The 14,755-nt window shown below is 48.5% G+C and overlaps 1 protein-coding gene across 1 annotated transcript in view; it reads left to right on the top strand.

Annotated features, from left to right (window-relative positions):
• NCOA1 (nuclear receptor coactivator 1) overlaps positions 1 to 9,606 on the top strand; it is a 79,425-nt gene extending 69,819 nt beyond the window's left edge. The window contains 2 exon segments of the mRNA XM_066546162.1: positions 6,794 to 6,885; positions 7,024 to 9,606. Coding sequence (XP_066402259.1) covers positions 6,794 to 6,885; positions 7,024 to 7,102 — 171 coding nt within the window. The 3' untranslated portion in view covers positions 7,103 to 9,606.
• The last annotated feature ends 5,149 nt before the right edge of the window (positions 9,607 to 14,755 follow it).

A 14,755-nucleotide genomic window follows, 5' to 3' on the forward strand; every position in this document is an offset into this window, starting at 1 on the left:
CAATGTTGGGATGGCACCAATGGGTGACACCCCTTGGGCTTGAAGTCTCTATGGTGTCACCAGTGTTGGGTGGCACCCGCTGGGTGACACCTCTTGGGCCTGAGGTCACCATGGTGCCACCAGTGTTGGGTGGCACCCATTGGGTTTGAAGTCACCTTGGTGCCACCAGCATTGAGTGACACCACTGGGTGACACCCCTTGGGGTTGAGGTCACCAAGGTCACACCAATGTTGGGTGGCACCTCTTGGGGTTGGAGCCACGAAGGTGCCATCAGTGTTGGTGTCACCCAGTGGGTGTCAGCTCCTGGGGTTGGAGCCACCAAGGTCACACCAATGTTGGGTGACACCCATTGGGGTTGAGGTCACCAAGGTCACACCAATGGTGGGTGACACTCTTGGAGTTGGAGCCACCATGGTGCCACCAATGTTGGGTGACACCTCTTGGAGCTGGAGCCACCATGGTGCCACCAATGTTGGGTGACACCTATTGGGGTTTAGGTCACCAAGGTCACACCAATGGTGGGTGGCACCAGTTGGGGTTGAGGTTACCATGGTGCCACCAATGTTGGGTGCCACCTCTTGAGGTCACCATGGTGCCACCAATGTTGGGTGCCACCAATTCAGGTTGAGGTCACCAAGGTCACACCAATGTTGGGTGGCACCAGTTGGGGTTGAGGTCACCAGGGTCACACCAATGTTGGGTGACACCTCTTGAAGTCACCATGGTGCCACCAATGTTGGGTGCCACCAATTCGGGTTGAGGTCACCAAGGTCACACCAATGGTGGGTGACACCCATTGGGCGACACCTCCCAGGGTTGGAGCCACCACGGTGCGTTGGGGGACACCCATTGGGTGTCACCCCTTGGGGTTGGAGCCACCATGGTGTCATTAGCGTTGGGTGGCACTCACTGGGTTGAAGCCACCATGGTCACACCAAGGTCAGGTGATATCTCCTGGGGTTGGAGCCACCAAGGTGCCACCAAGGCAGAGTTGTTGGGTGACGGACACCCCTTGGGGCTGAGGTCGCCAGGGTCACACCAACGTTGGGTGACACCACTGGCCTTGAAGCCACCAGGGTCACACCAACGTTGGGTGACACCACTGGCCTTGAAGCCACCAGGGTCACACCAACGTTGGGTGACACCCTTGGCCTTGAAGCCACCAGGGTCACACCAACGTTGGGTGACACCCTTGGCTTTGAAGCCACCAGGGTCACACCAACGTTGGGTGACACCCTTGGCTTTGAAATCACCCTGGTGCCACCAGCAGAGGGGTGACACCCATGGGGTGACACCTCTGGGGTTTGAAGTCACTGTGGTCACACCAATGTTCAGGGACACCTCTGGGGTTTGAAGCCACCTGGTCCCACCAGCACTGGGTGACATCACCTAGGGCTGAGGCCACCATGGTCCCACCAGCACTGGTGACACCACTTGAGGCTGATGCCACCATAGTCCCACCAGCACTGGTGACACCCTTGGGGCTGATGCCACCATGGTCCCACGAGCGCTGGGTGACACCCTTGGGGCTAAGGCCACCATAGTCCCACCAGCACTGGTGACACCCTTGGGGCTGATGCCACCATGGTCCCACCAGCACTGGTGACACCCTTGGGGCTGATGCCACCATAGTCCCACCAGCCCTGGTGACACCCTTGGGGCTGAAGCCACCAAGGTCCCACCAGCACTGAGTCATGACCAGCCCCTGGGTTTGAAGTTACCAAGGTCCCACCGGTGTTGGGGACACCCCTAAGGCCTCAGCCACCGGTGTTGGGTGACAGCCAACCATGGGGTGACCGCACCACGGGGCCACCAGTGCTGGGTGATGACCAATCCTTGGAGTTGAAGCCACCGTGGTCCCACCAGCGCTGGGTGACACCATGGGCTTGAAGCCACCATGGTCACCTCAGTGATGGGTGACACCACTGGGTTGAAGCCACCATGGTCACCTCAGGGATGGGTGACACCATTGGGTGACATCTCTTGGGTTGAAGCCACCAAGGTCCAAACACTGTTGTGTGACAACCCTTGGGTTGAAGCCACCATGGTCCCACCACCATTGGGTGACACCACTGGGTGACACCATTGGGCTGAAGCCACCATGGTCCCACCACCATTGGGTGACACCATTGGGTGACACCACTGGGCTGAAGCCACCACGGTCAATCAATGTTTGGGTGACACCATTGGGCTGAAGCCACCACGGTGCCACCACTGCCAGGTGCCACCAAATCCACCCCCAGAGACCCCAGAACGTCGCTGCTGCCGCCGCCGCCTCGGCCAGGAACGGGAAATCCAGGATGGCTCCACCCCCACCCGCCCCTCGACCAACCCCGTTCCTCAAAGCCCCTGAGATGCCTCCAAACCCCACCCAGCTCCACTGGGAGCCGTGTTCCCACCACCATCCCAGGCTTTTCCCTGGATCAGGGCTCAGAGTCACCAGGAATCTCCCCATCCATGAAAAGCAGGGACGGCTCCACCTCCACCCACCCCGTTCCTCAAACCCCTCTGAGATGCCTCCAAACCCATCCCAGCTCCTTTTGCAGCCGTTTTTCCACCATAATCCCAATTTTTCTTTTCCCTGGATCAGTTCCTGGGAGCCCCCGGAACCTCCCCATCCACAGAATCCAGAAATCTGGGATGGATCGACCTCCACCCACCCCATGGCCAACCCCGTTCCTCAAACCCCTTGAGATGTCTCCAAACCCATCCCAGCTCCTTTTGGAGCCGTTTTTCCACTGCAATCCCAAATTTTTTGTCCTGGATCAGCACCAGGAACTGCTGGGGATGTCCCAGTCCATGAAACTGCAGGATGGCTCCACCTGCACCCCGTTCCTCAAACCCCTCTGAGATGCCTCCAGCCCCATCCCAGCTCCTTGTGGAGCCGTTTTTCTGCCACAATCCCAAATTTCTTCCTGACTCAACACCTGGGAGCCACCAGGAACCTCCCCATCCATGGAACTCCCGGATGGTTCCACCTCCACGGAAATCCAGGATGTCTCCACCTCCACCCCGTTCCTCAAACCCCTCTGAGATGCCTCCAGCCCCATCCCAGCTCCTTGTGGAGCCGTTTTTCTGCCACAATCCCCAGTTTCTTCTGGAATCAACACTTGGGAGCCACCAGGAACCTCCCCATCCACGAAACTCCTGGATGGTTCCACCTCCACAGGAATCCAGGATGTCTCCACGTCCACCCCGTTCCTCAACCCCTTGAGATGCCTCCAGCCCCATCCCAGCTCCTTTTGGAGTCGTTTTTCTGCCATTATCCCAAATTTGTTTTTCCCCTGGATGGACGCCTGCCATCTCCCAATCCTCAAACCTCAGGGTCATCTCCACCCACCCCGTTCCTCAAACCCCTCTGAGATGCCTCCAGCCCCATCCCATCTCTTTTTCGAGCCGTTTTTCTGCCATAATCCCAATTTTATTTTCCTGGATCAGCTCCTGGGAGCCCCCAGGAACCTCCCCATCCACGAAACTCCCGGATGTCTCCACCTCCACCCCATTCCTCAACCCCCCTGAGATGCCTCCAACCCCATCCCAGCTCCTTTTGGAGCCGTTTTTCCACCATGATCCCAAATTTTTTTTCTCCTGGATCAGATCCTGGGAGCCACCAGGAACCTCCCCATCCACAGAATCCAGAAATCCGGGATGGCTCCACCTCCACCCACCCCATGGCCAACCCCGTTCCTCAAACCCGTCTGAGATGCCTCCAGCCCCATCCCAGCTCCTTTTGGAGCCGTTTTTCTGCCACAATCCCAAATTTTTTCCTGACTCAACACCTGGGAGCCACCAGGAACCTCCCTATCCATGAACTCCCGGATGGTTCCACCTCCACGGAAATCCAGGATGTCTCCACCTCCACCCCATTCCTCAAACCCCTTGAGATGCCTCCAAACCCATCCCAGCTCCCTGTGGAGCCGTTTTTCCACCATAATCCCAAATTTTTTTTTCTCCTGGATCAGTTCCTGGGACCCCCCAGGAACCTCCCCATCCACAGAATCCACCGGGATGGCTCCACCTCCACCCACCCCATGGCCAACCCCGTTCCTCAAACCCCTCTGAGATGCCTCCAGCCCCATCCCAGCTCTCTTGGGAGCCATTTTCCCACTGCAATCCCAAATTTTTTCTCCTGGATCAGCACCAGGAACTGCTGGGGATGTCCCAGTCCATGAAAATCCAGGATGTCTCCACCTCCACCCCATTCCTCAAACCCCTCTGAGATGCCTCCAGCCCCATCCCAGCTCCTTGTGGAGTCGTTTTTCTGCCACAATCCCAAATTTGTTTTTCCCCTGGATGGACGCCTGCCATCTCCCAATCCTCAAACCTCAGGGTCATCTCCACCCACCCCGTTCCTCAACCCCTCTGAGATGCCTCCAGCCCCATCCCATCTCTTTTTCGAGCCGTTTTTCTGCCATAATCCCAATTTTATTTTCCTGGATCAGCTCCTGGGAGCCCCCAGGAACCTCCCCATCCACGAAACTCCCGGATGTCTCCACCTCCACCCCGTTCCTCAACCCCCCTGAGATGCCTCCAACCCCATCCCAGCTCCTTTTGGAGCCGTTTTTCCACCATAATCCCAATTTTTCTTTCTCCTGGATCAGCTCCTGGGAGCCACCAGGAACCTCCCCATCCACAGAATCCAGAAATCCGGGATGGCTCCACCTCCACCCACCCCATGGCCAACCCCGTTCCTCAAACCCCTCTGAGATGCCTCCAGCCCCATCCCAGCTCCTTTTGGAGCCGTTTTTCTGCCATGATTCCAAATTTTTTCCTGACTCAACACCTGGGAGCCACCAGGAACCTCCCCATCCATGGAACTCCCGGATGGTTCCACCTCCACAGAAATCCAGGATGTCTCCACCTCCACCCCGTTCCTCAAACCCCTTGAGATGCCTCCAGCCCCATCCCAGCTCCTTGTGGAGCCGTTTTTCCACCACGATCCCAATTTGTTTTTCCCCTGGATGGACGCCCACCATCTCCCAATCCTCAAACCTCAGGATCATCTCCACCCACCCCGTTCCTCAAACCCCTTGAGATGCCTCCAGCCCCATCCCAGCTCCTTGTGGAGCCGTTTTTCTGCCATTATCCCAAATTTGTTTTTCCCCTGGATGGACGCCCGCCATCTCCCAATCCTCAAAGCTCAGGATCATCTCCCCCCACCCCGTTCCTCAACCCCCCTGAGATGCCTCCAGCCCCATCCCAGCTCCCTGTGGAGCCGTTTACTCCCAGCCCATCCCAGTCTGTGCCCGGGGCCGGCTGGGCCTCAGCGCTTTTCTCTCCTAGGGCCTGAAGACCGAAGAGTTCTTCTCTGGGCTGGCTCCAGACTAGAGCCCGAGCTCTCGCGTGAGTTTCAGCTCCACGCACGCGGCTCCCGCGCCCCGCGCCGCCCGCCCCGGAGCCGCTAAACCCCTCTCTCTTTTTCTCTCTCTTTTTCTCTCCTTTCTTTCTCCTCTTTTTTTGGTTTTTTTTGGTTTTGTTTTGATTTTTTTTTTTTTTTTTTTGTTTTTTTTTGTTCGTTTGCTTTGTTGTTTTGGTTTTTTTGTTTTGTTTTTTTTTGTTCTGGTTTTGTTTTGTTTTTTCTTTTCGTTGTTTTTTTTTGTTTTGGTTTTTTTTTTGTTTTTTTGCGTTTTCTTTGGGGTTTTTTTTGGTTTCTCTTTTGGTTTGTTTGGTGGTTTTTTTGGTTTTTTTTTTGTTTTATTTCGTTTTTTTTTGGTTTTGGGGTTTTTTTGGTCATTTTTGTCATTTTTTGGTTTGGTTGTTTTATTTTGGGGTATTTTTTCATTTTATTTTTGTTTTGGTCTTATTTTCATTTTTTATTTGTTTTTTGGGGTTTTTTTGGCCATTTTTTGGTTTTTTTGGTTTTTTTGTTTAATTTTGGTTTTTTATTTGGGTTTTTGGCGTTTTTTGTCTTTTTTGGGTTTCTTTTTGTTTCTTTGGTTTTTGTGCTTTGTTTGGGTTTTTTTTGGGGTTTTTTTTGTTTTCTTTGGGGTTTTTTGGTTTTTTTTGGTTTGTTTTTTTGTTTTTGTTTGGTTTTTTTGTTTTGGGTTTTTGTTTTGTTTGGTTTTTTTTTGTTGTTTTTTTTGTTTTGGTTTTGGGTTTTTTTGTTTTTTTTGGGGTTTTTTTGGCTTTTTTGGGGGGGTTTGGGTTTTTTGTTTTTTTTTTTTTTTGTTTTGCTTTGTTTTGGTTTTGGATTTTTTTGTGGGTTTTTTTGGGTTTTCTTTGTTTTTTTTGTTTTTTTGTTTTTTGTTTTTTGGGTCTTTTTTGTTTGCTTTGGTTTTTTGTTGTTTGTTTCTGGTTTTGTTTTTGTTTGGTTTTTTGTTTTATTTTGTTTTGTTGTGTATTTGTTTTATTTTGTTTTTCTTTTGCTTTGTTTTGCTTTGTTTTGTGTTTTATTTTATTTTATTTTATTTTATTTTATTTTATTTTATTTTATCTTATTTTATTTTATTTTATCTTATTTTATTTTATTTTATTTTATTTTATCTTATTTTATTTTATTTTATCTTATTTTATTTTATTTTATTTTATTTTATTTTATTTTATTTTATTTTATTTTATTTTATCTTATCTTATTTTATTTTATTTTATCTTATTTTATTTTATTTTATTTTATTTTATTTTATTTTATTTTATTTTATTTTATTTTTTAATTTTATTTAATTTAATTTTATTTTATTTCATTTTATTTTATTTTATTTTATTTTATTTTATTTTATTTTATTTTATTTTATTTTATTTTATTTTATTATTTCCTTTGGTTTGTTTCCTGTGTCGCCCCGGTCCCGTTGCCCAGGTGCAGCAGGTGCAGGTGTTTGCCGACGTGCAGTGCACGGTCAACCTGGTGGGCGATCCCTACCTCAACGCGCCCCCGCCGCCGCCGCCGCCGCCGGCTGCTCCCATGGCCGCCCCCAAAAACCCCGGCGTGGGTCCTGCTCCTCCGGGTCCTGCTCCCGTTCCTGCTCCCGTTCCTGCGGCGCCGGGCAAGAGCCTCCTGCAGCAGCTGCTGACGGAATGAACCCACAGAGATGGGAACCCCAAAAACCCCAACGTTCCTGCTCCTGCTCCTCCCAAGAGCCTCCTGCAGCAGCTGCTGACGGAATGAACCAACCCACAGAGATGGGAACCCCAAAAACAGCCCAAAAACCCTGGCGTGGCTCCTGCTCCTGCTCCTCCTGCAGCAGCTGCTGATGGAATGAACCAACCCACAGAGATGGGAACCCCAAAAACAGCCCAAAAACCCTGGTGTGGATCCTGCTCCCGTTCCTGCTCCTCCTGCAGCAGCTGCTGACAGAATGAACCAACCCACAGAAATGGGAATCCCGGCCCCAAAAACCCCAGCGTTGTTCCTGTTCCTGCTCCTGCAGCAGCTGCTGACAGAATGAATGAACCAACAGAGATGGGATTCCCAAAAACAGCCCAAAAACCCTGGCGTTGTTCCTGCTCCTCTTGTTCCTGCTCCTGCTGCAGCAGCTGCTGACAGAATGAATGAACCAACAGAGATGGGAATCCCAAAAACCCCAACGTTCCTGCTCCTGCTCCAGCTGCAGCAGCTACTGACAGAATGAACCCACAGAAATGGGAATCCCGGCCCCAAAAACCCCGGCGTGGGTCCTGCTCCTGTTCCTGCTCCTGTTCCTGCTCCTGTTCCTGCTCCTCCTGCAGCAGCTGCTGACAGAATGAATGAACCCACAGAGATGGGAGTGCCCAAAAACAGCCCAGAAACCCCAGCGTTGTTCCTGCTCCAGCTGCAGCAGCTGCTGACAGAATGAATGAACCAACAGAGATGGGAATCCCAAAAACCCCAACGTTCCTGCTCCTGCTCCTCCTGCAGCAGCTGCTGACGGAATGAACCAACAGAGCTGGGAGTGCCCAACCCCAACGTTGTTCCTTCTCCTGCTCCTCCCAAGAGCCTCCTGCAGCAGCTGCTGACAGAATGAACCAACCCACAGAAATGGGAATCCCAGCCCCAAAAACCCCGGCGTGGGTCCTGCTCCTGTTCCTGCTCCTGCTGCAGCAGCTGCTGACAGAATGAATGAACCCATCCACAGAGATGGGAGTGCCCAAAAACAGCCCAAAAATCCCAGCGTTGTTCCTGCTCCTGCTCCTCCTGTTCCTGCTCCTCCTGCAGCAGCTGCTGACAGAATGAACCCACACACAGAGCTGGGAATCCCAATCCCAAAAACGCCAACGTTGTTCCTGCTCCTCCTGGTCGTGTTCCTCCTGCAGCAGCTGCTGAGAGAATGAACCAACAGAGATGGGAATTCCCAATCCCAAAAACCCCAGCGTTGTTCCTGCTCCTGCTCCTGCTGCAGCAGCTGCTGACAGAACGAATGAACCCACAGAGCTGGGAATCCCAAAAACAAAAACCTCAACGTTGTTCCTGCTCCTGCTCCTGCTCCTCCTGTTCCTGCTCCTCCTGCAGCAGCTGCTGACGGAATGAACCAACCCACAGAGATGGGAATCCCAAAAACCCTGGCGTGGGTCCTGCTCCTGTTCCTGCTCCAGCTGCAGCAGCTGCTGACAGAATGAGTGAACCCACAGATCTGGGAGTGCCCAAAAACAGCCCAGTGTTGTTCCTGCTCCTCCTGCAGCAGCTGCTGACAGAACGAATGAACCAACAGAGCTGGGAATCCCAAAAACCCCAAGGTTGTTCCTGCTCCTGTTCCTGCTCCTGCTCCTCCTGCAGCAGCTGCTGACAGAATGAATGAACCCACAGAGATGGGAGTGCCCAAAAACAAAAACCCCAGCGTTGTTCCTGTTCCTGCTCCTGCAGCAGCTGCTGACAGAATGAACCCACAGGGCTGGGAATGCCAAAAACAGCCCAGAAACCCCAACGTTGTTCCCGTTCCTGTTCCTGCTCCTCCTGCAGCAGCTGCTGACAGAACGAATGAACCCACAGAGATGGGAATCCCAAAAACCCCAAGGTTGTTCCTGTTCCTGCTCCTCCTGCAGCAGCTGCTGACAGAACGAATGAAACCACAGAGCTGGGAATCCCAAAAACAAAAACCTCAACGTTGTTCCTGCTCCTGCTCCTGCTCCTGCTCCTGCTCCTGCTCCTGTTCCTGCTCCTGCTCCTGTTCCTGCTCCTGCAGCAGCTGCTGACAGAACGAATGAACCCACAGATCTGGGAATCCCAGAAACCCCAAGGTTGTTCCTGTTCCTGCTCCTGTTCCTGCAGCAGCTGCTGACAGAACGAATGAACCCACAGAGCTGGGAATCCCAAAAACAACCCCAGAAACCCCAGCGTTGTTCCTGTTCCTGCAGCAGCTGCTGACAGAACGAATGAACCCACAGAGCTGGGATCCCCAAACCCACCAACCCCAGCCTGGGGAGGATGGACACAACCACAGAGGAATTATTCGATAGGATCTATTTTTATGGGAATTTTGATACCCAGCCCCGCCCGCCGCAGGGACCTGGGCAGTGCCCTGGGAAATGGGGAACCGGGGAGGGCGCTGGGAAAGGGGAATGGGCCTCGCCCCAAGGCTGTGCCCTCGGCTTTCGGCCTTCTGGGCCTTTTCCCTGCTCTTTCTCCCTCTCTTTTCCCTGGTTTTCTCCTTTTCCCTCCTCTCATTTTCCTTCTTTTTTCCCCTCTCATTTTCCCCAGTTTTTCTCCTTTTTCCCCTCTCTTTTTCCCTGATTTTCTCCTTTCCCTCCTCTCTTTTTCCCTGATTTTTCTCATTTCCCCCTCTCATTTTCCCTGTTTTTTCTCCTTTTCCCCCTCTCTTTTTCCTGTTTTTTCTCCTTTTCCCCCTCTCTTTTTCCCTGATTTTCTCCTTTCCCTCCTCTCATTTTCCCTGATTTTCTCCTTTCCCTCCTCTCATTTTCCCTGATTTTTCTCATTTTCCCCCTCTCTTTTCCCTGTTTTTTCTCCTTTTTCCCCCTCTCTTTTTCCCTGACTTTTCTCCTTTTCCCCTCTCTTTTTTCCCTGATTTTCTCCTTTCCCTCCTCTCCTTTTCCCTGTTTTTTCTCCTTTTCCCCCTCTCTTTTCCCTGGTTTTTTCCCTTTTCCCTCCTCTCCTTTTCCCTGATTTTTCTCCTTTTTCCCCCTCTCTTATTTCTCCTTTTTCCCCCTCTCTTTATCCCTTTTTTCCCCCCTCTCTTTTTCCCTGGTTTTTCTCCTTTTCCTCCCTCTCCTTTTCCCTGATTTTCTCATTTTTTCCCTCTCTCTTATTTCTCCTTTTCCCCTCTCTTTTTCCTTCTTTTTTCCCCTGATTTTTCTCCTTTTCTCTCCTCTCCTTTTCCCTGATTTTTCTCCTTTTCCCCCTCTCTTTTTTCTCCTTTTCCCCCTCTCTTTTCCCTGATTTTTCTCCTTTTTCCTCCTCTCCTTTTCCCTGATTTTTCTCCTTTTTCCCCTCTCTTTTCCCTGTTTTTTCTCCTTTTCCCTCCTCACCTTTTTCCTGATTTTTCTCCTTTTTCCCCTCATTTTTTCCTTTTCCTTTTTCCCCTTTTCCTCCACCCTTTCCCTCCTTTTTCCCATTTTCTTCTCTCTTTTCCCCCTTTTTTCCCCGTTTTTCCCCCTTTCCCCCCATTTTCTTCCCTCTTTTTCCCCCATTTTCTTCCCTATTTTCCTCCTTTTTTCCCCATTTTCTTCCCTCTCTTCCCCCTTTTTCCCTCTTTTTCCCCCAATTTTCCCCCTTTTTTCTCCCATTTTCTTCCCTTTTCCCCCCTATTTTCTTCTTTTTTCCCCCTTTTTTCTCCCGTTTTTTCCCTTTTCCTCCCATTTTCTTCCCTCTTTCCCTCCATTTTCCCCCCCTTCTCCCCCCTTTTTCCCCCCATTTTCCCCCTTTTCCCCCCATTTTCTTCCCTCTTTCCCCTTTTTTCCCCCATTTTCCCCCTTTTTTCCCATTTTTCCCCCTTCCCCCATTTTCTTCTCTTTTCCCCCTTTTTCCTCCCATTTTCCCCCTTTTCACCCCCCTTTCTCCCCCATTTTCTTCCCTTTTTTCCTCCTTTCCCCCCATTTTTCCCCCTTTTTCCCCCCTTTTCCCTTTCCCCCCCATTTTTTCCTCCTTTTCCCTCCTTTTTCCCCCATTTTCTTCCCTCTCTTCCCCCTTTTTTCCCCCATTTCTTCCCCCTTTTCCCCCCATTTTCTTCCCTTTTTCCCCTCTTTTTCCCCCATTTCTTCTCTCTTCCCCCCCATTTCCCCCATTTTCTTCCCTTTTTCCTCCCTTTTCTCCCTTTTTCCCTTTTCCCCCCATTTTTTTGTCCTTTTTCCCACTTTTTCCCCCATTTTTCCTCCTTTTCCCCCATTTTCTTCCCTCTTTTCCCCCCTTTTTCCCGATTTTCTTCCCTCTTTCCCCCATTTTCGCCCTTTTTCCCCCCCTTTTCCCCCCATTTTCCCCCTTTCCCCCCATTTTCTTCCCTCTTTTCCCCCCATTTTCTTCCCTCTTTTCCCCCCATTTTCTTCCCTATTTTTCTCCTTTTTTCCCCATTTTCTTCCCTCTCTTCCCCCCTTTTCCCCCCTATTTTTCCCCCGTTTTTCCCCCATTTTTCCCCCCTTTTCCCTCCCCTTTTTCCCATTTTTTCCCCGTTTTTCCCCCATTTCCCCCCCCCTTTTCCCCCCATTTTCTTCTCTTTCCCCCCCTGTTTTTCCCCCCATTTTCCCCCCTTTTCCCTCCCCTTGTTCCCATTTTTTCCCCGTTTTTCCCCCCATTTTCCCCCCTATTTCCCCCCCCTTTTCCCCCTTATTTTTCCCCCCATTTTCCCCCCTATTTTCCCCCCCATTTTTCCCCTTATTTTCCCCCCATTTTCTTCTCTTTCCCCCTTATTTTTCCCCCTTATTTTTCCCCCCATTTTCCCCCGTTTTTCCCCCCTTTTCCCCACCCCCTCCTCCAGGCCCATCCCAATTTTTCCATTCCCATTCCCTGCTCCAAGAATTCCCAGCAGAAACCCACCCAAAACCAGCGAGGAAGAGGAAGCAGAGGAAGCAGAGGAAGCTCAGTCTCAGCTGGATCTGACGCGGGGCCCGGAAAACAACAAAAAAAACCCCAAAAAAAGGGGAAAAACTCCGGAATTCCGCTGGAAAATCCCCAATTTTTTGGTCCAATCCACTCAAATTCCCATTTTTGGTCCCCCTTTCCCTTGGCTCGTGCGTACAATCAGCTTTTTCTAGCAAAAAATACAAAAAAAAAAAAAAATCGTGGAATTTGTGGGGTTTTTTTCCAAAAAAATTCAGAAAAAACCATAAAAAAAAAAGAGAAAAAAAAAAGAATTTCCTATTTTGACCCAGTTTTTCCATGGTTTTTTTTGCTGGTTTTTCCCATCCCTCTGGAATTCCGTGGGATGAGGAGGGAAAACCTCGTGTATAGTGCAAGAAAAGAGGGGAAAAAATGCTGAAAAATGACAAAAAAAATGGGAAATCTGCAATAATTTGTAGGGAAAATAATAATAAAAAAAGGGGTTGGGGGAGGGATTCTTGTAGATAATTTTGGTTTTTTTGGGATTTTTGTTTTTTTTTTTTTCCTGAGGGAAAAGATGGAAAACTTCTGGAAAATTATGGAAAAAAAAAAGAAGAAAAAAAAAAGAGAATAAAATGGTTTGTTTTTTTTTTTTTTTCTGCTTGGATTGTGTTTAACAGCTGGAGTAGCTTTGAATATTTAAAAAGAATAATTAATAATTAATTAATAATTAATAATAATAATAATAAAAGAATAATAATGGAATGCTCTGGCAGGAAAAAGTTTTTTTATTTTTGGTGGGGTTTTTATTGGAATTTTAATGGAATTTAATGGAATTTAATGAAGTTTTTCTCTTTGCAGGTGGAATTTTCAGGGTTTTGTTCTTTTCTCCTCAAAATTCTTGGGGAAAAAAAGAGGGAAAACGGAAAAAAAAAAGGGGGGAAATTCAGATTTTGCAGCCAAAATTTGGGGGTTAGGGTGTGGGAGGAAAAAAAAATGGGAGAAAATGGGGAAAATTTGAGTTTTGGTGCTGGAAAATCAGGAATTCTGCTGGAAAAGTGGGGAAATGGGGTGGGATCCAGGGATTTGGGGATTTAATTTCCTGGGTTTATTCCTTTTTTCCCCATTTTCCTGGTGTTTCTTGGGTTTTTTCCTCATTTCCCCCCATTTTTTCCTTATTTTCCTCCTTTTTTCCCCACATTTTTCCCTTTCCATTTTCCTTTTTCCTCTTTTTCCCCAATTTTTCCTTTTCCTTTTTTCCCTCCTTTTCTCCCCCATTTTCTTTGCTTCATTTTCCCCATTTTCCTCCTTTTCTCCCCATTTTCCCCAAATTTTCCTCCCTTTTTCCCCTCCTTTTCCCCTCCTTTTCCCCACCACTTTTCCCATTTTTCCTTATTTTCCTCCTTTTCCCCACATTTTCCCTTTCCATTTTCCTTTTTTCCCCCAATTTTTCCTTTTCATTTTTCCTCCTTTTCCCTCATTTTCCCTTCTTTTTTCTCCATTTTTCCTCCTTTCCCCCCCCTTCTTATCCTTTTTTCCTCCATTTCTCCCATTTTTCTTTCCCATTTTCCTCCTTTTTCCCCTCCTCCCCCCCATTTTTCCTTATTTTCCTCCTTTTTTCCCCCACATTTTTCCCTTTCCTTTTTTCCTTTTTTTCCCCCAATTTTTCCTTTTCAATTTTTCCTCCTTTTCCCTCATTTTCCCTTCTTTTACTCCATTTTTCCTCCTTTCCCCTCCCTTCTTTTCCTTTTTCCCTCCTTTTCTCCCCATTTTTCTTTCCCATTTTCCTCCTTTTTCCCCTCCTCCTCCCCAATTTTCCCCTTATTTTCCTCCTCTTTTCCCCCCCAATTTTTCCCTTATTTTCCTCCTCTTTTCCCCCCCATTTTTCCTTATTTTCCACCTTTTTTCCCCACATTTTTCCCTTTTCATTTTTCTTTTTTCCCCCTTTTTATTTTCACTTTCCCCCTCTTTTTACCCCTATTTTATTCATTTTTCCCCATTTTCCTCCTTTTTTCCTTCCCCCCCATTTTTTCCTTATTTTCCTCCTTTTCTCCCCATTTTTCTTTCCCATTTTCCTCCTTTTTTCCCCATTTTTCCTCCTTTTCCCCTCCCTTCTTTTCCTTATTTTCCTCCTTTTCTCCCCATTTTTCTTTCCCATTTTCCTCCTTTTTCCCCTCCTCCCCCCCATTTTTCCTTATTTTCCTCCTTTTTTTCCCCCACATTTTTCCCTTTCCTTTTTTCCTCTTTTTCCCCAATTTTTCCTTTTCAATTTTTCCTCCTTTTCCCTCCTTTTCCCTTCTTTTTTCCCCATTTTTCCTCCTTTCCCCCCCTTCTTTTCCTTTTTTCCTCCTTTTCTCCCCATTTTTCTTTCTGATTTTCCTCTTTTTTCCCCTCCTCCTCCCCCATTTTTCCTTATTTCCCTCCTCTTTTCCCTTCTTTTCCTTTTTCCCTCCTTTTCTCCCCATTTTTCTTTCCCATTTTCCTCCTTTTTCCCCTCCTCCTCCCCAATTTTCCCCTTATTTTCCTCCTCTTTTCCCCCCCTATTTTCCCCTTATTTTCCTCCTCTTTTCCCCCCCAATTTTCCCCTTATTTTCCTCCTCTTTTCCCCCCCAATTTTCCCCTTATTTTCCTCCTCTTTTCCCCCCCTATTTTTCCCTTATTTTCCTCCTCTTTTCCCCCCCAATTTTTCCCTTATTTTCCTCCTCTTTTCCCCCCGTATTTTTCCCTTATTTTCCTCCTCTTTTCCCCCCCCAATTTTTCCCTTATTTTCCTCCTCTTTTCCCCCCATATTTTTCCTTATTTTCCTCCTTTTCCCCCCCATTTTTCCCTTTTCATTTCTTTTTCCCCCCTTTTTATTTT

The sequence above is a fragment of the Molothrus aeneus genome, chromosome 3 (assembly GCF_037042795.1).
Source record: "Molothrus aeneus isolate 106 chromosome 3, BPBGC_Maene_1.0, whole genome shotgun sequence".
NCBI classification, from domain to species: Eukaryota; Metazoa; Chordata; class Aves; order Passeriformes; family Icteridae; genus Molothrus; species Molothrus aeneus.